At 38.6% G+C, this 26,374-nt stretch overlaps 1 protein-coding gene across 1 annotated transcript in view; it reads right to left on the bottom strand.

Annotated features, from left to right (window-relative positions):
• The window catches only part of LOC128266249 (homeobox protein Nkx-3.2), a 29,864-nt gene extending 3,490 nt beyond the window's left edge, over positions 1–26,374 (bottom strand). Inside the window, exon 1 of the mRNA XM_053002635.1 lies at positions 25,532–26,374. Within this exon, the coding sequence (XP_052858595.1) occupies positions 25,532–26,225 (694 nt within the window). The 5' untranslated portion in view covers positions 26,226–26,374. The remainder of the gene's footprint in view (positions 1–25,531) is intronic.

The raw sequence follows: 26,374 nt of genomic DNA, 5'->3' as shown, positions 1-26,374 counted from the left end.
ACTTATATTATTTTTGCTACCACTAGTTCCTTAAGTCCTTATTTTTTTTCAAATTCGATAAATTCGGATGTTGTTGATCACACGCAGTTAAAAAGGTGTGTTCCAAATTAATTTTTGTTTACAACAAACAATGCCTTAAATAAAGACTTTATTTGAATAGTATAAGAGTTAAAGTAGTCTTTGAAGTATGTAGCATATTCCAGTTATGACTTCGCGGCGCAAGTTTATTTAAAAACGTGGCCACGCCCACTCTAACGCCCACAAATCGAGAATGTCTGTAATGTCATTGTAGAGGATAGTTTTTGGGCTGCCTATGTGTGTTTCGGTCATATTCTTCGGAAGACAACAAATCGATATTTTATTTTAAAAGTAACTGAGGTCTTAAATCCTCTTCCGCTTCTAGTTTTGGCAATGCAGTTCGGCAGATCCCGACACTTTAGCCCCTTTTTTTTTGTGGGGGAATATTTAGTTGGAAATTTGTTAACTGAGTAACAGATATCTAATAAACGGGGGGCTCGACTATAGCGTTCTCCATTTTTTCTTGTCTGACCCATGAGTCATAACCAATATTTCTCCAAGTGCATTCGCGACGCGATACCATACGAGGTGGCGTGCCAATCTTAGACACTGACTTTGTGCGCATGGCTAGTGGTGTGGTTGGTAATTAGGCAAATTAGTTGGACTCTGCTTCTGGGAGGCACATAAGTTAACAGCAATTAATCAAAGGCTAGCTGGTTAAAGCCGGATCACAACCGCTCTACACACTCCGAAATTTATTGGAAAATGTGCCGCTTAGAAACCAGAGTGCGGCTCAAAATCGGAGCAATTATGTTGATTAAGTCCATAGGCAGGGAGCGATTCATTTAAAGCCAACTCCAAATCAATCAGCCGAGATCAGCCAGCGGCCGAGTGTGTGGCAGTAATGGTAATCCGCGGGCAATGCTCACATAAAGAGGAACATCATAATAAAAGGCAGTCGAGATCACAATCGAGTTCTCAGTCGGTGCTACCAAGTTGCGTATCGCTCGTATAGGACTAATGCTAATGCCCGGGGAGTACTTTGCCACAAGGTGCTGGCTGTTCACACGCTCTTCAAATGTTTTGGATCGCAGCGGACCCTTTGAAAGGTGAGTAGAGGTAGGTAGGTAGCCAGGCTGGGATTTGGCTGCAGAACCGGGCCAAAAGCATGACTTGGGGAATGTGATTCAGGCTGCCAGCGGAAGACTCAATTAGGAGCTTGGACTTTTCGGGGGATTTACGACCGCAAGGAATTTCACGTTCTTAGGGGTCTGGATAAGTAACTGTCAATAGCTTCATAAGATTGCCGCCACCACAGAGTTATGACAAACCGGCAAAGGATAAGGTCGGCCTTTTTATGCAAAAGAGTTGAGCTAAAAGCGCTAATTATAGGAAGAAGCGGAGCTGCAGCGGCAGACCACAAATTGCGTTGTCCAGAAGCTCGAAAGCGTAATCAAAAACTAATTTTAATCCTGTTTGGGGCTCACTCGAGCATTGCTTTACCCAAAATCCCAAGCCGAAACGAAAATGAAAACGAAGATGCCGAGTTTCTTTGTGATCCGATCGGATCAGAGATCTTTTTAGCGGTAGGTCCCGGTTAATTTATTCTAAATGGCTTTTTGAAATCCTCTAAACAACACGAGAAATTTACTTGTGTCCTCGCCGGCGTCTCTTAAATAAGAAAATAGGAATGCATAACCGCAAAACACCAACTCTGGGATCTGCGATCCCAACGATGATTCAGACCGGATCAAAGTCGATGGCGGACCCTGCATATTTTTCTCACTTCGGCGTGTCTGCGTGTTGTTAGCAATGAAATTGATGAGTTCGAGCAGGTTATAAGACCCGATACCTTTTGGCTACCTTTGTTTGCAGCCGCTTTTATTATTATTATTGCTGTTGCTGGACCTACGAAAATCCGAAACACAATAACACAAATTAATTTAAGAAGATGAGACAAATTTAGCCGCCGACAAAGTGATCTGGCCACGGAGATTCCCATTATCATTATGGGACGCGGGGCGCAGCTCTTCATAACGAGAAAGTTATAAATTTTTGTATTTTCTTTTTGATATTCAAGCTGGCGACTTTTCGACTGGTGGGGTCTTTCCACCGAACTGGAAGACTGTCATTGTTGGCTGTTTGCTTACACGTTCGTTTTGCGTCCAATAACTGTTTGTACTTTGTTGTCAATTATTTCGGCCCTGAGGTATTGAAAATTAATAGATCTCTGATAACCATAGTTATTTGACGCCATAATCTAAAGATATCCGGAATAAACTTGTGGAACCATTTGATTCAAAATATGATTTGATTTGATCTGGTGCACCCAAAAAAATTGTCATAGAATCTAAACTATTGTTAAATGATTTTTAAACTATTGAGTTTAATAATTTAATAGCATCGAAGTTTTTTGATTTATACTAACTAGTATAAAATTTACACTCACTTGGTATGTATATAACGATCAGCCTGGTTTCTTTTCATACTATTTAGTATAAATGTCATACCAAGTAAAAGCCATGTAGTTAATATGTTTTATTAGAATAAATTCGTTAAATATAAATTTTTGGAAGTGATCTCGCGAAACATATTGTTCATAAGGAAACGTGTAAAGCTATTTACGCAGGCCTAGACGTAAAAATCTTTCACTTTTTTTGGGCTTACACAAAATTGCCATCGAGGACACAATTTGTTTGCCTTTTTTGTTTATAAATTTATTTATTTAATTTAGCTAGTTTAACTTTCCTCGCACAAATTTCTCAGTGTGTCTGCGCTCGCGATACCGCAATAAAGCACAAAATGCGTCGGAAAAACACCTAAATATGGTATCGTGTTTTGAGTTCAAATTATCCTGGTTTCACAGCAGGAGCAAAAACCGAAACTTAGTTTAGTTTAAAATTTAAGCTTCAGAGTATAAGCCTTATAAAAGTCAAATTAATACTACTGGGTATAGGTTTTATACTAATTACGATGAATTTATGTCGAAATTATGTTTTACTATAATAGTATAAATTCTAAACTGAAAATGTTGACTCTTTGGTATAGAAATGAAACTACAAAGTATAACCCTTATATTATTAAGTATTGAATAATAATAACCTACTGTAATTTATTTTCAATACGCACTTTTTAATTTTAGACTTTCGGTTTTTCCCAAAAGTATTTTAACCTTCTACATGGGTGTTTAGGTGAGAATATCATTCGATTTATATGCAGCACTTTTATAAAACTGACACCCTTTCTCTTTGATTGATTCTTTTTGAACATTAATTAGGGTAAAGCGTCACTGCTAAGCGTAAAGTTTTCATGTTCATGTTGGCCCGCAGCTATTTTGATTGCGAATTACATCTTGTAAGCATTAACATGGCTAATAATTTCCCTTTACCCTGGCAATTTGTAGAATGGAAGAACATGCCAACAGTACCTAAGGGCAGTAATCAGATGTTGGTAAGGAATAATTTCTTTATACCTATTTCGAACGATCGGAGAGTTGGTAGCTTTCTTTTCAACGGGCCCGGGAACCTGTACTTTAATATAAACATAAACGAGTTAACCAATAAACCGTTTGCGCACGATGTTCACTCACTTACAAGCCCCAAAGTTACATTCGAACCAAAACAAAAAAGATGTGTGTGAGAAAAATCAAGCATTTGTTTGTATTGCTCAATTCAAAACATATTAAACCGGGAACATTCCACTTCAAGAAACGAATGAAATAAACTAATTGGAGTTAGAAAAAATAATTTTTTAATTATAATAATAAATAAACTATTAGAGCGATCGCCGACTTTAATTTGGACTGGTCTTAATGGCTGGCAATTCAATTGCAACTGCCACGCATCGAAGCAAAGATCCGAAAAAGTGGTCATCTCTATATTAATAATAAATACGTAGGTACGGTACGGCCACACACACCGGTTTTCCTCCCAACCATACAGTCGTCCATCCGTCTAACCATCCATCCCGATCCCCATTCTTAGCAACCGGCACATGATTCACGACCGGATCGTTGCGCATGCGCTACGCAAAACTTTTGGAGGAACAGAAACAGGATGGGGCAACGCGTCGGCTCCGAGACAAAGTGTCGGCTCCCTTTGATCAGCACATATAAAATACTATGGCCCCGCCCTCTAAAAGGCAGATTAAACGAGATGGCGCTCGGGCATTGGGCAAATGTATACTTAAACTTAACGTAACGTAAAGAGCAATGAAGGCAGTCAGTGTAAGAGCGGTCGAGCACGAAGCTGCAGACTGGGAGTTCTGATCAGCGGAGTGGGGAATGGGAACGGAGATGGACGAGCTCAGAGTGTCTGGATACCGGACGGTTGACGACGCAGATATCTGCAAAAACCATGGTTCGACGCCTCCAGAGACGAAGTTGCAGTCTGCAGTGGGTCAAAACTATATGGCTGTAGATATCAGCCGATTCTTCTAGGCAGTGCTCAACAGTATTGTGGAAATAATTGGAAATAATTTTAAATTTGTGTTTTAAGAGCTAAGAGTTTATTAGGGAATAAGCACCCCAAGTGTAAAAACTGGAAGCCGATTTGCAGTTTTAAAGCATCTCTGTAAATAAATACAGAAAAAAAAGGAGTTTTAAAGTTCTTAAATGTAATTCGTATTTTTGCGAACAGCCCCGGTCTTTGCAGAATTGTTTTTTTTAGTTTACTGTTTTAAGATTATAAGGTTTTTGCCAAGTTATGGTGAAAATTAAACATAGCGTCTTATGTTTTAAACCAAGCCAAAAAGTTTCAAAGGCCTTAAAGTCGATTTAAGAAACTAAAACTATTTTATTTAATACCAGGTCAATCAATCAAGCTCGCATGATAGAACCTTTTTGTCTTGCCCCAACCGAGTTTATACCACTGTGCGCATCGTTGGGTCGGTGCGAGACAATGAAAATTACATAGCATTCCAGTTTGGACGCTGACCAGCCGATGAAGCGCTTGAATCCGATCTACACTGTCCTTCTCCCGTTTCACCCCTTTGTCCTTGGGCACTTGGCACTGTCCGCCCTGGTGGACTCTGCTGTTAATTTTTATGTTTGCATGCCCCTTAAGCTCGCCAGATCTGAGACGGCGGCGGCATTAGGCGGTCGATGCTAAGTGAAAATCTGGGCTTACAATCGCGAGCATCAGCTAACAATGGTCATCATCATTAAATAGCGATAAAAGAGCAGGCGGCGGCTCTGGGAATCCTGCGCCCTGATTGAGTGACCTTCCCCACCTCCGACTTCTGGTTCATCCTCCTCAACACAGGACTTTAATGTAGGCCAGTCCACCGGATGGGCTTGCCAGCTTAGTGTCTCTATAAGTAGCATGTATTCTACGTTAGCCAGGGATGGCGAGAAATAGCGCTGTAATCAAAACCGTTTAAAAGACTAAACTCTAATTGAGTTAGAAGTTCGTTGGGGGCTTTGAACTGGCCGCCGGATCAAAGACACCGCTCTATTGGTGGCACAACAAAGAGCGTTGACAACGGCATGTAAAGCCAACAATGCCCCAAGCAGCCGAAAGATAAATGGATGGCTCACAGCTGATGATGCTCACCATAACTATCGTGATTAGTGATCCGCTAAGCTTGCCCAGAGACATTGTACGATAGTTTTGACAACTCAGCGAAACCGAAGCGGCGGCGAACAGAAGAAAATACATCGGAAGGCATATTAATGATCGCACCCCAACAAAAAAACATAAGTAGGGAATCAATTTTTGAATTAAAATAACTCTCAACCAATTAATGTGAATAACCTGACCTATCTCGCCATAACCTGTTTTTTTTATTATTTTGCTATAATTTATATTAACAGTTAGCAGTTCGCAAAGCAAGTAAGGAGACAAATAATATATTTTTTGAATGATCAGGATCAGCTCTTGTCCTTCCGTTTTTACGAAAACTCAGTTTAAATTTTTTGAAACTCCAAAAAAAGAGTTTTTTCTATTGCCTGTAGTATAAAAGAAAATTTACCATATCAGGCAACTAAATTATATAGCTGTCAAATGTAAGATCCGAAAACAAAAAAAAATAACTCAAATTTCAAACTTTTTTTTTTTATTAAAAAATCGTTTTATATAATTGCCATAGTAAACAAGCCATTGGAATACAGTGACGAAGCGCTTTTTGAGAATGTACAAGGCTAATATAGAGCCGTAGAATTGTAAATCTGCTGTAATGTTCCGATTGGAACGAGTGTTATTTTGAAAACAACAGTTTCTAATGATAGAGACACGCGTTATAGTTCGCTGAAAAATTTTTTTTCAGTACTTCTTACTTTGCCATGAAATTATTTATCGAAGTGAAATAGTTTTAAATTAAGAAAGGAAGCAAGCTTAAGCTAGCCAAGGCTTATAAGCCCTTGCTGTTATTGTAAAAATGAAATGTTCTTTAAAACATCTAAACTTAGATTTATATGCGTAAAAGTTTAAAAACATTGAAGCTAAAATTATAATAATTTCATTTTAAAGTTTGAATAAAATTAAAAGCGAAATTTTCTATTATTAACCCACTACTATATCAAAAAAAGTGTAAAATAGAGAAGCTATTGTATTCCAATGATATATGACTTAATCTCGAAAAACTACAAAAAAAACGGCAGGGTTAACATATTTTGTTTGCTATAATCGTCCATTCCGTCTCTTTCCGACTTATAAGCAATCTGCAACAGGAAGACAACTTTTGGAAAAGTTTCGTTCGCATAGCTTCAAAACTGAGAGACTAATTTGCGCAGAAAGGGACAGACGGACAGAGATGGCTAGATCGACTCTCATAGTGATGCTGATCAATCAATAACAAATATATGACTATAGAATATCAAATTGTATGTATATGTATTTAAATTAAAAATATAACAATGCAAATATATTACATGATTTAATTTTTAACTATTTAATTTAATGTGAAAAATATTAAATTAAAAATAATTCATATATGAATTTAATACATTTTATATAATTTCAATATGGCTTACATTACGATACTAAAATCAATTCAAAAAATAAAAAATGTTATTTTTTTGTCATATTTAAAAAAACTAAACACCGCAATAAATGAAAATCAAAGCGAAAAATGTTTAAATTGAGTTTAAAATATATGGATTTGCAACGTTTTTTTTACCATTGGGGTATCTTATAGTCGGGGTCCACGACCTTTAGCCTTCATTTTTGTTTTTCATTAGTAGCTATACAATTATTTTCAGTGCACGGCCTGACAAAGAATTTCAGAAAATATTGTTGATATTATGACAAGCTGTCATAAATTACAAAATAATGTAATGATGCGCAGGCATCAGGAGTTAGATGCCGAATTAGGAACCTCCCAAAGACTCCCTCAACTTGGAAACATCTTCGATCAGGTAACCTAATTCGCTGCAGGTAGCTGATTTTTCTGTGGCCATCGTAGTACTATCGATCGCTGGATCGGATCGAATCGTGTAGATCTCGATCTAAGGCTTGATTCCAATGCCCATCGATTGTCCGTGGCTCTGGGAGGAGGTCTCTTCAGGTGCCGGCATTGCCACCGCCATTGACTCGCCTACCGTACACCTCGCAGAAGCGAAGATCAAAGACGGCTGTGCCGACTTAATAACATAAATTAATCTTCCCATTGTTGGACGCAGAGGGAAGGGAGAGCACTTTCAGTAAACGAGGGACAGGGACTGGTGCACATGCGTGCCAAAAATGATACAGCAACAGACACTGTTAACGCACAATGCCAAAACGGCATTTAATTTGTTTATAGTCAGTATTTGGATCCTACTATTTCTCAGACTCATTTATTTCATTCATTATTTTGTGGCTTCATGATTTTGTTTCTTCTAAGCGGCGATCAAAGCATCAAGACAGTGCGCCGTTGGATACGACAAACGGAAATGGACACCCAATACACTTGGGAAAAATTCGAATGTTTCTCATATTATCAACGTTTATTGTTATTTCAGAATAATAACTTCGGAGTACATAAAGCTTTGACAATTAATTAGATGTTAAAATTATTTTGCACATTTCCATAATTTTGTTTAATTTTCCATTATTTTCAGCTGTGGATGATTTCGATCAAACGGCAAAGCAGCCAACAAGCATTAAGTATTTAAAATAACTCGCCGGGCATCAGAGGAAAATGAAACGAGCGCAGCAAATTAGCTAATCAACGCTTATTAGTAGTAAGGTATTGGAATTTAAGATAAATTTCCGTTAATGCCCATGCGACCGGCCAACAGACTGAGGCACGAGCAGAACTCGCAACTCAGAAACAAGTTAATTTGCCGGAGATTGGAAGGCATACCCCTTGATTTTCGATCCCGCCTAGCCCGAAACTCCAGTGATAAAGCAGGCATCTTTATAACTCTGGGATCGCACAGCAGGACGACAAACAAGTGCATCTCTCATCGCAGTGTGCGCTAATAATACATAATTTTCTTGTAAAACAACAAACCGCTGCGCATCGCATCGTTATCGTTATCATTATGGTGGATTTTTATGTGCGCCTGCATGTTGACTGCCCGTTTTCGAAAAAAGGCGTTGTCCGCTTGCAGTTGGCAGTTCGCAGTTGGCAGCTTGTAGTCGCAGGCTTGGAGCGACAACGACAATATCACTTAATTTATGTTTATCGATACAACCAGCCAGATAAGCGGCTTTAAGCAGGGGCAGTGAGCCGCGCTCGTAGGTTTGGTTCTTAGTGAGAGCCATAAAATGAAAGTCCAGTGCCAATTGCCGTTGCCGTTTTGAGAAGGTGGAAAACTGTCACTTGGCTACCAGCTGGGAGGCACAAGATGCGAATTGGCTTTGAAAACCAGAAAGGAGCAAACTTCGGGAAGCAGAAGTTTTTATACCCTTGCGGCTATTCCAAAGATTAAACACTAGTTTGTCGGACGCTCGGACAGACGGTCATGGAACATAGACTTTCTAGTGATGCAAATCAAAAATATTTACACTTGTCTGACTGAAACTAAAATACCCTCTTCAAGGGTATAACATTGAGATACCCTTTTACTCAGCTTTTCCATTTGAAAATACATATGCCCACAATCGGGGTTTAGGTGGCGTCATCTACTACGAGATAAGAGCAATCAGCATCTCGCCACTTTTAAGTATCTCGAAATGTTCATATTTGATAATAACATCTAAAATAAAGGTTCGATTTGAAAAATGGTTTGTGAGAGTCTTCAGGCATTTTTAGGTAATTCAGCACTGATATATTATTAAACAACAGTACAGCTAAATAAAGACATTGAAATAAAGTGAGAAATATAACAATTTTCTTCCTTGGCATCTCTATGGACTCACCTCGAGAACGAGTTTGTTCCGATCCAAACCGATCCAAACTATTAGCCATAACAAGCGACCATTTGCATGGCGCTTTTAACGTGTGTTCGTGCTACGAGGGCCGTTAAAAATGTTTTGCATGTTGCACCAAAAAAACTAGTTACGTTTATGTGTATAATTACGGCGACAGCATGTTGGCATGACAAATAAACTGCGCGCGAGACCATAAATTAAAGTATCAGAATACTTGCGTGGTGAGGCGGCGAAGGAGCCGGGGTGAATGGCACACGCAAGGCGTAAGAACGGGATTGAAAATGGGAATCAGGAGGTGGTCGGCGGAGAAAAATGCGGAGGCTTAACGGCAATGGCCACCTGACGACAAGTCTGAGCCAATTGCTAAGCAGTTGATATATGACTGAATTATGGCGATTCTGCAAGTGCGTATATGTGCGTGTCTACACGATCGGACTGCGGTGGGCGTGTCCCACATTTTGTTTTTGCAACTGATCGACGAATGACAAGCTACACTAACCATAAACTTAACAATAATTTCCAAGCCATTAGCATTTTTGTGGCAGGTACTTAGAATTTTAAAACATCTTGAAGAAAATAAAAAAACTGAGAACCATCAAAGTTAAGGGTAAAGTTATGATAAACATATAAGATATATATATATACTTGAGTTTCAATTTCAAGCAGAAAGCTTTAAGACTGAGGCACAACTGAACGTACGGATGGACAAGTCTAGATCAACTCTCCTGACGATTCTGGTCAATAGCATATTAACTTTATTGGGTCGGAATTGTATTCTTCACTGCGTTGCAAACTTTTGACTGAAATAATTTGATCCTCTGCAAGGTTGGTTATTAAAAGATTTTGAAAGTAACAATGAAATAACAATAATAGTTAAATATTCTTAAATTTTACAAGACATTGGAAATATACAATAATTTAATTAATAATAAAGTCCAAAGTACAGTGTATTTCCTGCTGCTGCTGTCCCATTTATGGTTGACGCGTTAACGGAACTGCAAACAATGTCTAGATTTATTTAGATAAATGTGACGCACATACACGCACAAACTACAAATGCAAAAAAAGCAACGACGCCGAATGCGATGCTGTTGGAATTTATTTAATTAAATCTACGCCCCGTTGGCAGCCACCTTGGCTCTCAGCCCCTCGATCAGAAAAATGCTCATAAGTTCAGCATTTTATGCATGGCTCAGCGGCAGTCAAAGGCGCAGTGTTGCAGTTGCAGTTGAAGTCGCTTAAGCACCCATTATGCATCCGCAGTGTACAGCGGCCCACTGTGGTCAAGAAGTCAATATTTTTGGCATAATTAATTTTTTTTTGTTAAATAGTTTAATGCGATATTTTTTTGATTCCTTTTCTGTTAGATAGTAAAAATAAAAGAAGTAAAATTTTCTTCGGAATACCCCTGATGTTTTGGATTCAGCCAAAAAGTGAGGGAAAAATTGAGCAACTGGCGACTCCAATATCAAGTGAACCACACATTTAAAACTTAAAGTGTGATAATGAAAAATAATTGTTAGATTATGTTAATTTATAGTTAATTTATACTTACGTTATATGTGTTTGTGTTTTTATGACAAATTTGTTGCAAATGTGTTATTCTTGGTTATTTTAACTTTACTTTTAATTGCCTTCAAAGGCCTGCAAGGTATTAATCAAATGCATTTAACAAATTACTAAAGAATTTTTTCTATTTATAATTTTTTGTAAAATGACATATGAACATACGGTTTTGCTAGTCAACTGTGTTTATTAATTCTAAATTCATTGAAATTTTGTATCTTGTCAAAATTCAAAATGGAAAACCGCGTCGATCCTGCACGCAAAACATCGTCTCGGAATTTAACTAATCAGACTCATGTGGTGAACCAAAATGAATTATGATTACCGTTCTGAAAATGTATGAGATTTTCTAGAAAATATGTCTAACCTGACGGGATTCCGACGAAAATTGACAAAGTTATGGACATCTGAAAAAAATGTTTTTGAGGAAATCTCGCTTAAAGCTATACACGAATATTCTTATTTGACCAGTTATTACGAGAAATAGTACGAGAATAGAATGGTGCACACACATTCTACGCATTCGTGACTATAATTATCTGTAAAAAACAAAAAGCCTTTAAAAAAAATAACAAAGAAAGGTCTTCTTTAAAGTTATAAAAAAGGAAATTACACTTAACAAGAAAGGAAGCAAACGTTGGCAAGCCGAAGTTCATATACCCTTGCAGCTATAAAATATTCTTTATTTTTCCTATTGTTCCTATGGGAGCTATATGCTATAGTCGTCCGATTTTGATGAAATTTAAACCGTAATTCTGAAATATTTAACCATTACTATATGTCAAAGAACTAAAAAAAAATTAAAAAACAGCAAAGTTATAATTTTTTTCATTTATTTTTCCGATTGTTCCTATGGGAGCTATATGCTATAGTCGTCCGATCCAGCTCGTTCTGACTTATATACTACCTGCAATAGAAAGACAACTTTTGGGAAAGTTTCATGCAGATAGCTTTAAAACTGAGAGACTAGTTTGCGTAGAAACGGACGGACAGATGTTGATCGAGAATATATATACTTTTTAGGGTCCTTCACTGCGTTCCAAACTTCTGACCGAAATTATAATACCCTCTGTAAGCGTATAAAAATAAATTCCTTACTTTGATAAGAATCAATGAGAACCTCGTATTATTTTCTTCGAGTTTAATATCTGACTTCGCGCAAATCGCGCTTTGTGTCTGCCAAAACTTTTAACGTGGGCTGCGTATTTTTAGACTAATTGAAAGAGTATTTTAATTACGAATTGGGTTACAGTTGATCTTTTGTTGATGATCTTGTTAGTGACATCGATAAAAATTTTATTTAAGAAGATATAAAAATTTAAAATTTTAGCAGGGATAGTGGTATAAGTGAAGAATAGGCAATCGAATTGTGAGCTCATTTGTTATCCAGCTGCTTCATTTGGTCTCCTGCCTTCGCAGTCTTAAGTGGCTCGGCCTTTTGTGAGCAGATCCAACAAAAGCACATAGTTAAGCTTAATTTAATAGATACGCGGCTTGGGGTTAGCAATCTCTTTATGGTTGACGCTATTGTCTAGGCCAAGTTTGCACGAGTATGTGGGGGCCGTCATAAAGTGATGAATGCATTATTATTATTGTTATTGTGGCTGCCGTTGTGTAGTGTTGCTGGTTGGGCTTTTGTTGAAAAGCGTTAATTGAGTGTTGCGAATGTGCAACGGCAATTGAAATTGTTTATGACTTGCAGTTGTTGCTGCCACGGCCGTAGCTCATGTTCAATAATGTAATGCAACTGGGACCGCTAATGGAGGGGCTCCTATGTTATCTTCGCACATGGAAAATCGGCTAATCAGCGGCAGTATCTGACTACTATCCTGGGCACCAAAGGATACCGCAGGTGGCTGCTCTCCCCTACTTGACAAAACACTCGGGCATTCTACTTGGGAGCGGTAATTATGCTTTATTAAGATGCCATTTTCATTACCGAAGTCGGGAATCCGAACTACTTGAACTCAACTGGCCGGGGGGCACTTGACGGCGACGACGAAGATCGGCCATAGAAAATTTCGTTTTTTCTTACATTTAGTGGTTTTTAATTGCCGTAATTAGCGAGAACTGGGAGCTGGAAAGAGATTCAAGTGCATTCTGAAGTGACGTCTGTTGGGTGGATTTTTCTCCATGATGGCCGACAGAAGACGGAAGCAATTGATTTCCAGACTGGGCCATAAAGATACGCCATAAATTAACACCAAACCGATTAATGAAAAGTGGCGATCATATCGGCTACACATGTCTTGTGTCCGGCGACCCAGTAAGGGTATTGGTACATTACAATTAATTAACTGGTCCGACTTTGATAGAGGCAGTTCTGGGATTATTCCAGGCCCGAACTGGAACTAGAACTGAAACTGGCACTGATTTTCGCCCGTTTTGTCCGATTGCCAGTTCATTATTGGGATAAGTGTGCACTACCTTGGAAATCTGCACAGTTTTAAGTTAACTCTGACCTTGAAGATATAATAAAGCTGGTGAGGACAACTACCATTTGGCTTTTAAGTACATTCGAAGTTGACTGGATAGCTAGGTTGGCAGCCAGTCAATTAATTAATCGAAAAACTGGCGAAATTCCAAAGCTGTCAGCCCGTAGACATGTCCGCGAAATGATAAACTCCCAAGCCCAGAAAACCGTCGGCCAATCCCCTGACTTTTGCCACTTGAACAACCCTTGCGCTCCTCCTTTTTTCGAACTTTTTCGTTGACTGTCTCTTTTACATTCGTTAGTTCCCCATGGCCCTTGGCATTTATGTTTAACACTTTAATTGTGATTACAAGCTGCAATCAAACAGCAAAGAAAATAAACTAAAGGTTGGTTCGGGTCTTCGACTGAAAGACTGAGTGACTAACTGACTGGCACTCGAGCCAACGGCGGTGGCTCCCCTCTCTTAACGTGGCTTATGCATGTTTAAACAGCAACTGGAACACCTTTTGGCAACAAAAACGCGTCATGTCGCTGGCTTTATTAAATTACTTGTCAAAAGTGCATACACGACCTGGAGTTAAGTTAAGGCCTGGCAGAGGAAGGGGGCGTTGCATTGTCGGCGGACATGAAACAGCCCCGACAACTAAGCACACTCACCAAAAAAAAAACAAAAACTTATACAGGTTTTATATAGTATAAGCCCACAGAAAACCAAAATTAGACGAAATTTATATTTTATTTCATTCGCTTACCTAATTTATAACCAACCATTGAAGCGGAATCGGATCTATTTTTCTGTAGATTAATATGTAACTCATAACTCTCTTATTAATTCACTACGTTATTATTTTTCTGTGTACTCATCTGCATATAACCAAAACCTGCAATACAACGCCATTCGTTGGCATAACGAGACGTGTCATAACAATTCTGCACTGCAAAAAGATATACAAAAGCAAACGAAAACGAAAACGAAAACGAAAAAAAAGAATATCAATTAAGTTTACTGTTTTGATTTCCCCACAGCCGTACAAGGGGATTAATTAATCTTGTCAACGATTGCAAGTCATTTGCCATAGAAGCAGCGGCAAACATCTCAGATAGTCAAATTAATTTTCTTCACACTTTAATAAACGATTACACAACTACACACCAGCACATGGGGTTGGTGTTTGATGAAGGTGTTAAATGTTTTGTTGACATTGCCTACAGTAGCAGCAAGACCATATAGTTCTATATATACGGATTGGAGGAAGCGTTTCGGGGAAGAAAACATTTTTCACAGCTTCCTTCGATTTTAGCGTGAAGTTTGTCGTTCTCCGCTTGCTTTATTGCGGTGATTGTTGGTGGTTGGTTTTCAGTCGCGTTGGGTGTAAATAGCACCATCAACAACCCCACAATAACAACAACTTGTGCTTGTTTTTCCAAATCACTGAATTTCATTTGCGGACCAAAATTTGTTATGCCCTTCATCTGGTATTTGGGTGAAGTTTCAAATATGTTCCAGCGAAGAGCTGAACGTGTATTTGTTCTTTAATTCACTTCCAATGCGGCGAATGTTTTTGATGAAAGGGGAAGGCGTAATAGTGACTTTATATACACATTAGAGAAAGTGAATTGTCGAGGAGGCATTTAATGATGATGAACGAATAAATTGAGATTTAAATTCGTTTTGACACTTATTTACTTGTGTCTTTAGGTTGGCATCTTTTTTAAAACAATATTAAAGTTTTCAGAACAGCTCATCATTCAACTTTTCCCAACAAATGTTTTATTACTATGGCAACATACCATAATTTACTATTAAACAATGAAAACAAGGTGGAATATTAACATAAAACAAGTGTCTTTTATTCAATGCGAAAAGGCACTAAGTACCAAGACCTTGACCCGGAAACAACCCACCATATTCAAAAGAAAAAACAACGAATTCTGCAGTTTTAATACTCCTTTCCCCGTACAGTATTATATAATTGTTCAGAAGTTTTTCTTTTCTATAAAGTAGTTGATCCATGCGAGCTCAGTTTAAAAGCTAAAAACAGACCAAGTATTTGGTCAGTTAAGTCCAAATCTAAGTCCGACCCTATAAATTATATATATTTTTGATCTAGACATTTTAGTCCGTTCTTTTGGTCGGTCGGTATGGACGGCAGTACCTGTAGTGACGATGCGGACCAATAGCGTGTTCATAGTAGACTACTATTATCACAGTGGACGGCCGTCCACGTAGTGACGAAGAGCACCGGAAAGCGTGCGCAAGGAGACTACCATATAAAGCCCCAATATTCGAAATAAGGAAAGAATAGCCCGATCTTAATAAATGATAATGCAATCTAAAGGTAGCAGTTTCATAAAAGTTTGTGCATACTTAAAGTTTTGGAAAGTCATTTGTTTCCGGAGAAATGGGGGTGAAAGTGATACAAAATTTTGTCCTTATATTGGAGCTGTTGGGAGGAACTGACATTTGTGGCAATTTTGTATTCTGGCTTAATTAACCGTCCAATGACACCTCGGCCTTCTCAATCCGATAATCCGTTATTAAAAAGATGTTCAAAAAATAAGACTTTAGAGCATTTTCCCTTTGTTTGTTTGTAACGTGAAATTTTTGATAGTTTAGCGGGCAACAACATTTTTATGTTCGGCACGCTGCAACAAAAATACGCCTGTGTGGGTAAAAAACTTAATAATAATTTAGTTTTAAGCTTAATTAATTTTTATCAAAAAATTTAATATTATAATGTTTTTTTTTTTACCTCGTTAAGAGGTGTTTTTGTTTGATAGCCCCAGAACTGAAAATCTGCTTTGATGGTCTGAAATTAATTAAATTAAGGGCGGTGAAAGTGACATACTAACAATTTTTGTAAGTGGAGTTATTGAGCTGGATTGGTATGTTTTCCCATTTTTTAGCACTTTTTGTTGAAATACTCCTTGAATTTGCTGGAATCCGATGCTCAGTTTAAAAGTTATTCAAAAATATTTTTTTTTTAATATCTCAATATAAATATTTTGTTGTTCTACGATTTTTTGAAAAACTAGCTTATTTAGCGGGAAATCGCTAGAAATAGCTAAGGTTTGAACGGCTTTAACTTGTAAACTAGTAAAGCTACAGACAAGTGTTATATGTCATTAATAAGGAATTGTCTGGTGCTAATAACGCTGCCTTAATATAGTTTGCCAAAACCGATTTTTTTTACCTATATACATAAATTGCCTCTGAGATTCTTCAACTTTTGGTAACGCCTGTGCAGGCCAAATACCTGGATAAAGAGGTCCGAATGGAAACATTTAAAAAGTGTATTTATTTTGTCGAATGCTTATTCATTTTTCGTCACGAAATTTGATTTCAGATATTTTGTATGTTAAATGTGCGATCGTCACGACTTTTTTACCACGTAGAGTTGTTTTTGTTTGATTAATAAACTATGCAAAAATACTTTTTTTGTTGCAGTTAGTTTGCAAGTTGGAAAGGGCCGGATCGGCAAAAAAGGGAAAATAATATTATATGTTTGTTTAATTTTTAAACTTTTTTAAGTATATCTTCGAGATAAAAAATAGTTTATTATTTCAAACTTAAGGTTTTAATTTGATTAAATATTAAAATTATTAATATGATTATTGAAATAATCAATTTTCCCATTTTATTATCCTTGCAGAGGGTATTATAAATGTAGTCAGAAGTTAGCAAAGCGGTAAATGACATATTTCCCACCCTATTAAGTTTATATATTCTTGTTAAGCATGATAACATGATCCGTTTCAGCCCAAACTATTTTCTCAGTTTTAAAGTTATCTGTATAGACCGTTCCCAAAATTTGTCTTTCTATTGCAGGTAGTATATAAGTCGGAACGATTGTTTTGTGGGGAAAAATTTTGTTTAAATATTTTTTAGCTAAGTATCAGGTATGTTATAGTTGGAGAACTCGACTATAGCATTCTTTCTTTTTATAACCTTGCAGATGGTATTATAATTTCAGTCAGTAGTTTGCAACGCAGTGAAGGAGACATTTCCGACCCTATAAAAATTATATATAGTTGATCAAGCCAAAAAAATTAAATAAATTTTAAATGTAACTTTTCTATTTTGTGTTTTTTTTTTAATTCGTTTTGACTTATTAATAATTTGACAGTTCAGAATTACGCTTTTAATTTTTATTAAAAACGGAAAACGATATTATATAGCTGTCATAGAAACTATCGAATATTTGAGCTGCAAATCATCATAGCTTCAATGTTGTAAAACATGTATGCAAGTAAATCAAAATTTTAATGTTTTAAAGAATATTTAATTTTTGCAATAGCTGCAAGAGTATAAGAACTTCGGCTTGCCCAAGTTTGCTTCCTTTCTTGTTTTTAATATATTTTTCCGCTTGCTCCCATGGGAGCTATAGGAAATAGTCGTCCGATTTTAATGAAACTAACTCTGAAATGTAAAAACATCTCAAAGAATGTTAAAATATTGAAAATCAGTAAAGTTAAATTTTGTTTTCGTTTTATTTTTAATGGTTGTTCCAATAAGAGCTATATTTTATGGTCGGACCGAAAGAAAAACAGAGAAGTTATAATATTTTATCATTCCGACTTACTACCTGCAATATTTGCGGCTTATGCAAATAGCTTAGAACTGAGAGACTTGTTTGCGTAGAAACGGGCAGATGGTCATGGCTAGCTTAAAGAGTAGAACGTTCGACCATAGGAACGATCGGGTAAAATTAGAAAAATATGGCTGTGTTGATCGAATCATGAGTATGTCTCGCTTTTTTTGCCTAATATAATGGTTCTTGTCATTGGAGAACCATCCCTTTGGCTCGCCGAAGCTAGCCCCTTGTTTTATTTCGCTATCGAAAAGATCCTTTTAATGTAAATTTACAAGGGCCACACTTTGTGCCACTTTATCAAGATTGCTTGTAATTTATATTTTTATCGGCAGACATAAAGAATCCGATACGCTACATATTCGGGTTTGAACCTTAACGAATTGGTTATATTACAATGTATCAAACGATACTCGGGGCCCATCAAAACTGAAGTGCACACGTCTAGATGGACTGAATGGATACAAAAAGATGCCTGCACCTGTCGGCGCAGCGAATAGTAAAAAAACAGGCACCTTGCAGGTTGAAAAACCGCGGCCAAGATCGGAACTCTTTTGGAGGAAGTGGAGTGCCATCCTGGGCATCGGCGTCTGGTCTTCCCTTGCACTACTGCTAATGTCGCCTGATCCGTAACTGTGAATAATTTTTCCATCCGCTAGCTGACAACCCCCGAATATTTTCCGATCGCCGCTCAATTGCTTGGCATATGTAGCTACCAATGATTTAATGCTTAAATATGTGTTGGCTTTTCAACATTTATCGTCAAGGGCTTGGGTATATTGGTCGCCGTTTATTTTTACGATTAAAATGGCTACACTCGCGTCTCTGATTTCCACATATCACATAGAAAAAACCACATAACAAAAAATAGGCAATAATAATTATTGCTTCTTAGCTAACTTTATGGGATGAGAACTTTTTATATTTTTCTTGTAAGAAAACAGAATTTGTTGTAGTAAGTATAACATCCTTTTCAGCTGTTTTAATTTATGTGCAGCATAATATTGCAATTATCAATATTTTTTGCAGTGAGTTCTGAGATCTGCAAAACCCAACACAATGACCAACACCTAGGAAGGAGAACCTGTTTTGGCCAGACCAGGCGCCAACTGACCCACATTATGTGCAGCTGGAAAAGCCGCGAGGAAATGCGTTTTCCCCTCCGAGCATTCCGCAGTAGTTCGCTGGGCTGTCCGTGAACGCATCAATCTCGTGTTCTGCATTTCCTGGCCAAGACCATGTACGTTGGCCAAGTGCAGTTTGCTGTGGCCCCGCGGGTCATCGACGAGTTTTGCCTTGGGGCCATGGGCCAGGCAGAAAATGCGTTTTTAAATGGCTTTTTATGCGTGGCCCGGGCTTTTGATGTTCGACACAAGCCGAAAATTCACAGCTCGGGGGGTCCCAGCTCCACACTCGGGCCTGTGATTAATGTTGGGCAGGAACGCGAATGCGAATGCGAATCGCAGTGGAAATGAGAATGCGAATGCGCTTTTAAAGACTTTGACAAGGTCCAGACTTGAACAAGGCATTCCTGCCTCTTTTCTGGATTCATTTGATATTTGGCAACAAAATATTTCACAAATCAAACATGATTTTTAACTTTGTTTAATACTTAACTATTATAATTAATAATAATTAACTATAATATAACTTTAAATCGGTTTTCCCGGACACGTCTTTTTTGAAGTTCGTGAACATCAGAACTCAAAATCTACTGAACCGATCCTTTTGGAAATTTGAACATTACTTTTTCACATAAATCAGCTGGTTGACAGAAAGATTTTTTTGTTTTTTTTTCTATTTTTTTATAACAAGTTAACCGATTTTTTAGCTAAAAACAAAACTACATAATATCCAGTATCCGTCAGATGTTTAATATAAGTATTTTTTTTACCACCGTAGATCTTTGAAATACTAACATAAAGTCCCGGATTAATGGGCGTGGTGCCAACCGCTTCAGTGTTTGGCAACAGTTGGGTCCTAGCCGCCCATATGGCTCTGATAGAGTTATTACCAAAAATGAAGCTCTCCTTGGCCAACTCTCTATTGCTCGGCTGCCAGTCTGCCGGCTAATTCTCTCATTTACTGTCCCTTGTGCAACTGTCGATGCTTGATTTTCGCTTGTCTTTATGATCGGCCTGCCGGCTTTGATCTTGACGCCGTGGACTCCTTTGCGTCTGATCGCGGGTAGTGGCCAGAGAAGAAAAATGCAACTTGAGCTCAATTAGTGTTCATCAAAAGCGTGCAGGTAACACCTTCGGTGCGTTGCTTTCGCACACCTCTTCTGTGCTCGAGTATCCGAGAAGCCAAGTATCTGAGTATCTCTGCACATGTGTCTTTGTGTACCTCCCGGCCTGGCGTCACTCGTTCTCGATCGGACTTTGTGTCTAAACGGACGGAGCGGGCTATGCATTTTGCTCGAGTATTTGCTTGATGATGGACCACCCTGGTGGTTTGGCTCAGTGTTGGTCAATAGGGATTCTCATGGCTTATACTAAAGTGTCCATCCCTGAGGGTGAAAGCAAATCAGGCAGATATCCATTTTCGAAAGCCCGCCACGCAAGTCTCGCTAGTTTTTGTAGTTTTTCTGGGCTCGTGTTAAAGCTAATGGTTTATGGTTAGTTGGCACGCAAACTCATATTTCTCTGTCACTTTTACTACTGCCGAATTATAATGTTTAATAAAAGATGCGAGGCGCAACTGTTAATTAGACAATTTATGCGGAGCGCCGTCTTGTCAACTTGTTTCAGTGGCTCCGAGGCATTTTTGCAATATTTCATGCATATTTTATGCGACGTTAGAACAGCTTGCCCCTCAGCTATTTTTATCGGTTTTATTGAAGCAAACGAGTCTCTATTTACAGCATTTGATCAACACATACGTGAACTAATTCTGTATAGTATTCGCGCGCTGTTTTAATGTCATTAACGATTTTTTTTCGAAAAGCTGTGCAGCTATTAATCATAAGAAATGATTTTTTTTACGTTTCGGCTGGTTTCTTTTTTTGTTTGATTGATTTATGTGATTTGTGTTGATTTTTACTAGAGGTTTTAGTCTATTGAATCGCTTTCTTAAGAAGCATTTTAAATTAATGAAACAGCAATTTCTGTAAAATATGCGATGATGAACAATTATATTACAAATATATCTGTGCAGTTCTATTAAATTGTTCTTAGTTTTTTTAATTTTGAAGTCTGAAGGTTAGTAAGGCCAAATTGAGATTTAGTATCGGTTAAGATTTAAAGTATAGCGAAGAATCAACTTTGTGCTAATACAAGCTTTAGATGTTGTCACCTTTGTGCAGGTGAAAACTAAATCATGCATTTTCGGTTTGGTAATGAGAAGTTTAACCATTATAAACTTTATGTAAATAGGAATAAGCACATGCTTTCTATTATCTAAACAGCTGGGTGCCAAAATTGTTGCTGGCTTGAACTCACTCAGCCCTTCCATTTGTTTATCAGAAATATTTAAACTTCAATTGCAGAGCAAGTGACAGCTAATGCAAGAGATGGAAATCTAACTGGCACAGCGGATAAACAGATAATAGCCATACATAGGGGGCGTTATAAGCGAATAATAGACGTGGACCGGTTATGGATCGTTTGATTTGACGTGACTGAAAATTGCCTTCTAACAGCTTTGACTGGAATCCATTTGCATGGTAGTTAGCACACGACCCGGCCATTCTCCGTGCGGTTTTCCAATTAGAATTATAATTTATGCTCAATCGGCCACTTATTTACATTTTTCGACTTTGCCCCCATTCGAAATTAAGTATACGTCTAGTTGAACTAATTAGTTTTGACTCTTTGGGCAGCACCCCCTCCCACCCCTCCGCGCTTTTTAATATTCTGCTCCGCCTCACCACCCCAAGCCCGCATGTTGTAAAATGTTTACACTGCTATCTGTCAAATCAACTGTCAACCCGAGTGCCATCATCATTGTGGTCGCAGTGTCTGTGTGAGTTTTGGTGAGTTCGTTTGGGTTCCTGTCAGTTTGTGAGGGCCTGTGAATGTATCTGGCTTGATGCGTTCTGCGGTTCATGCTCGGCTGGGTCGCAGTCTTCGGGTCTTCAACTGCCATTGCCGCCGCCTTTTGTCAAGTGGGAAAACTTTCAGTAATTAAATTGTAATTAGGGATGCATCCGCTCTGTGCCGTTTGTACGTTTGCTGTGCGTTCAATAATGCGGCTGTTTGTGCCAATTGTCTTGGCGTTTCGTCAAGCTAATATTTCAGCGGCACTCCGAAAGCCCGAGTTGATCGCCCTACGGCCATGCCCTGTAAAAGGGAAACTCAAACATACCGATCAACCTTATATCCCATCTTGGGGAAACGTTTAAATTTAGTTCACCAGGTAAAAATAGCTAAATAAAGTTTTTAAAGGCTAATACTAAAAAAGTTCTTTAGTTTTAAGATACTGAAATCATAAGCACAAATAATAAATTCAGTAGGAAATTTGACATTTTTTTAGTCCTTTTCTTTTTGAATACGGTATTAAATGTGCGGGGGAGCTTTTAAATCTAAAACCAATCATTTACCAATAGTATACACTTACAAAAAACAAACTTAAAGGAGAAACTCTGGTTCTCTCTATGTAAAACGGGCAAAAGGGTATACTACGAAGTTGACGAGACCTAATGGAAGGTCCATTGTTCAAATAGCTGTGTCTTTTCAGCCATTTTCGTTGTAATTATTTTGTATGTGCCGTATGGGCTGCTCTGCGGTTTATCTGCTCGCAATCGTCATGAGCGGTGAGCAGGCCAAAGCGAAGCCGCGATGAAGTTATTGTTGAACGTTGATGCAATGGGATTTGTCGCTGCTCCTAATTTGCAGGCGGAAGCGCCTCAGATCTTTCCCCCGTCTGCTCGGTTACGGCTTTTGATCAGCCAGGCAAATTTCTCAGTCGGAGGATGCGAAGCGTCGATGTTGATCCTCTTTGCACCGGATGCTGTCTTGGGAAAATTACAACTTTCGCCAACTGCGGCGCATGAGTGCATCTGGCCGATAATCTTAATCATCCCGGGCGGCACTCAATGCAAGTAGCAGTTGATCGACCTATCAAATCAGCTGATGCTGATTAGGTGGTTCTGTGGCAATGCGGCAATTCGGAGTGGAGCACGAACCAATTGCCTGTTGTACGTGCGACGCGTAAATTCAATTTCAGTAGCTGATGAACAAAGCGCAGACCAGGGGTCCGCTGGTGGATCGCTGGCAGTTGCACTTCGAAAAAATAAAGAAACTGGTGTGCTAATAATTTTGTTTGAGCTTATAAATTTCACAATAGGTGGATTACAAACGCTATACGATTTCTGCTCTTTAGTTCAATACATATGTTTTATAATTATAATTCCTAACTATAAAAGTTTTAGAACTTATAAAGTAAGCTAGCATTTGCCAACAAAACCTTCTGTGTAAGGGTATCACAAAAAAAACAATATATATGTTAAAAAAAAATAGTTTTTAAAGTTTGTTTGTTTTAAGAACATGCGTTGTCGAAATCTTTGAACTATACATTTTACAGAAAGTATACATATTCTTGATTCGAGGCAGGGTTTTTGTTTTAGTGTGGGATGAATCGGTTCGCGTCCGCGACTTAACGAAAAATTAACGCCGCTAAGCAAATTATGGCGAACGATACGCATGCGCCAGAGCCATCAGCCTGAGACTGAGTATGAGCCGGAGTTGGAGCACAATCATATCATCGGGCTTGGGTTTTCAACCCGGTCTGTGTCTGGGAAAGGCAATTGGCATCAAAGGCGATTCCGAGCGAACAGCCAGCCGGCCTGAAATTGATTTAGCCACCTCAGCCGGCCCGACTGACCTCACTACTGTTTTTACGCCTTAAGCAGAATCTCATCAAGCCGTAATGACAACAATTGATCAATCGCTGGCCGAGGTAATGATTATGAGGGGACTCGTTGAGAAATCAGTTTATATGAAAATGTAGTTTGACTGCGGTTGTGTGCACAGAGCGCAGTGAAGTAATTCGTATTGGCGATCCTATAATGGATAATTTAAAAGATGTTGGCCATCAAAGACCGCGGTAAGTACTTAGTTCAGGAAGCAAGATATTTCTTGGACTTAATGTAATTTATTTGCCATTATTTCAACAAATCCAAAAAGTACACTGTGCATTAATGTGCATCACGAACATAAGTAACAAAGCCAGTGTAGTGTAAAAAAAAGTATCAAGCTCGACCAAAGTGACATTTAAAAATCAGTGGAATCGACTTATATTCTCACTTTTATTTTGTTCAATATGCGAAATTGGATTTTTATTTTACTTAAATGTCTATCCGAGACACCGCTGAGATTGTCAATGAAAATTCAATCCGGGGATTGACTTGGCCACTTAAGAACATTCACATTTTGCTCTCGAAGCCAATCCTTTACAACTCGAGAGGCGTGTTTCGGTTCTTTATCCTGGAGGCTTATTTTCCTCCACATAAGGTAGCATCAACGTCTCCCATAAGTCTTTGATGCGAATCTGTCCATTATTCTGTCAATACAATAAATCGAATAAACACCTTTTTATGAACCCCATTCCATTAGGCTACCAACTTCATGTTTCACAGTTTTACATAATTTTCAAAATGCTTTATCTTACTTCCTCTCTCCACAAGATATAACGCCATTTTGCCTACTCCCGGTTTGCACCAGGTTCTACGACGTAGGTTTGCTATTCCCAATCGACGCTGCACGGTCCGTGATGACACAATGTCTTCGAAATCTTTGGCGATCGTTCTGGAAGACTTGAACGTTTGGGGTTTAACCAACCAAACCATGCGACCGTCGCTCTTAGATGATGATTTCCTAGGTGCTTACCGATCCTCAACTATTTTTCCGGTTTAAGGCATTGTTTACAAAGTTTTGATATTTTTTCAGTAACCTGGAAACGGACTTAGAAGTCGTCGAATGAGTCTTTTCTCCTTCGCACTGCTGTGACGCCCACGCCCTACCTAATTAATTTTTATTGTGTAATATTTTCCTAATACCTCACCTTAATCTTAATGTTTACTTCAGACACACAAGTTATTGACCAGAAATATTTGGAGTTTAAACATTTAACAATTCAAATACAAATACAAATACAAATACAATTATTTACAGAAAGCTTAGTTATTACAAAAATTTACCCAAGTTGCAGGGAAAAGGTGTGAGCCAAAGTAAAAAAGTTATACGAAAACTCGATGTTTGACGAGTTTGTTTACAAGCACTCTTAGTACACCATCGCATTGTAGAAAAAAGGCCTCCGACTTTAATATGACGTCAAATTTTGAATTTAATTCCTTTTGGAATCTTCAATAATTTGTGTATTGTATTAAGAGTGTTTGTAACAATTTTCTTATTCTTAGATAAACCGCGAAACAATTAGCTGATTGAACATAAGTTTGTATGGGATTTTTACTTAGGAGCGCCCAATTATGATGAAAATGGTTTGTCCATGTTTTTGGCTTTGTACCAGTGTAATATTGTGCTTAGATTTTTAGAAAGTAATCTGTGTTATTACTTTTCAGAGAATACAACTTTAATCAATATTTAGGGTGCACAATTTGATTGTTCCCATATGTTTTAACGGTATGTTCCTTATTTAAATGGAGTATTCTTCGGCAAGATACTCACCTTGTTCCTCGTCAAAGTTCTTGGTGGACAACTGGAACAGGGCGTCCAAAGGAGTGTCCCCATTTGAATTGCCTGCCCCCGTTGGCTGATCCTCCACCGACCTCTTGCCGACTTCTTTGCCGCCCTCTTGGACACCAAGTTTTTCCACCTGTCTGGGACTGCAGAACTCAGTACTGCCATTGCTACTACTGGATCGATGCGAACGCTCTGAGCTGCCGTCCTCGGAGGCAACAATCGCGGGGTTCAAGTTCATTTGGCGGAGGAGGTGGGCCTGTGCCTGGAAATGCTCCTGCAGCTGGCGCTGATAGTCCCAGGCCAATCGCTGCTCATAACTGCGCAGCATGGCGGGCGATAAGAAAGGATTCAGAGCAGCCGCCGCAGGACAATGCTGTACTACTGGGGCCTGCAATCGCTCGTTGACCAGCACTTGTGGAGCAGATACTGTTGGTAACACATTGGAAACTGCATTTTCCTGCGGTTTCTTCTGCAGATCCTCATCGTTTTCCCGTCCCAGGATATCGGCTATGGAAAAGCTTTTGACCCTGACGGATGATAATTTCTGCCGCCCATTTTCCAGGCTTACAGGACTCCTCAGAAGCCGTAAGCGCTTAAAGTTCAACGATCTCATGGGCGGCGGGCTGGGGGAACCCACCGATATCTCGGAATTAGCGGGACTGGGTGTTCGTTGCGGCATCTTCAGGTGGGGTGGCTCGGACCTATTTAGCACATCCTGGTGATTTCTGCAGTGTATATTGACTCTTTAATGGGGCGAATAAAAACGCGTCGGCAAAAACGCGTGGCTGTGACACGAAAACGTTGGCACAACGTGCAACACAAACACCA

This window comes from Drosophila gunungcola, chromosome 3R, assembly GCF_025200985.1.
Source record: "Drosophila gunungcola strain Sukarami chromosome 3R, Dgunungcola_SK_2, whole genome shotgun sequence".
Classification (NCBI taxonomy): domain Eukaryota; kingdom Metazoa; phylum Arthropoda; class Insecta; order Diptera; family Drosophilidae; genus Drosophila; species Drosophila gunungcola.
The sequence above is the reverse complement of the archived record's forward strand: the minus strand, read 5'-3'. Positions and strand labels throughout refer to the sequence as shown.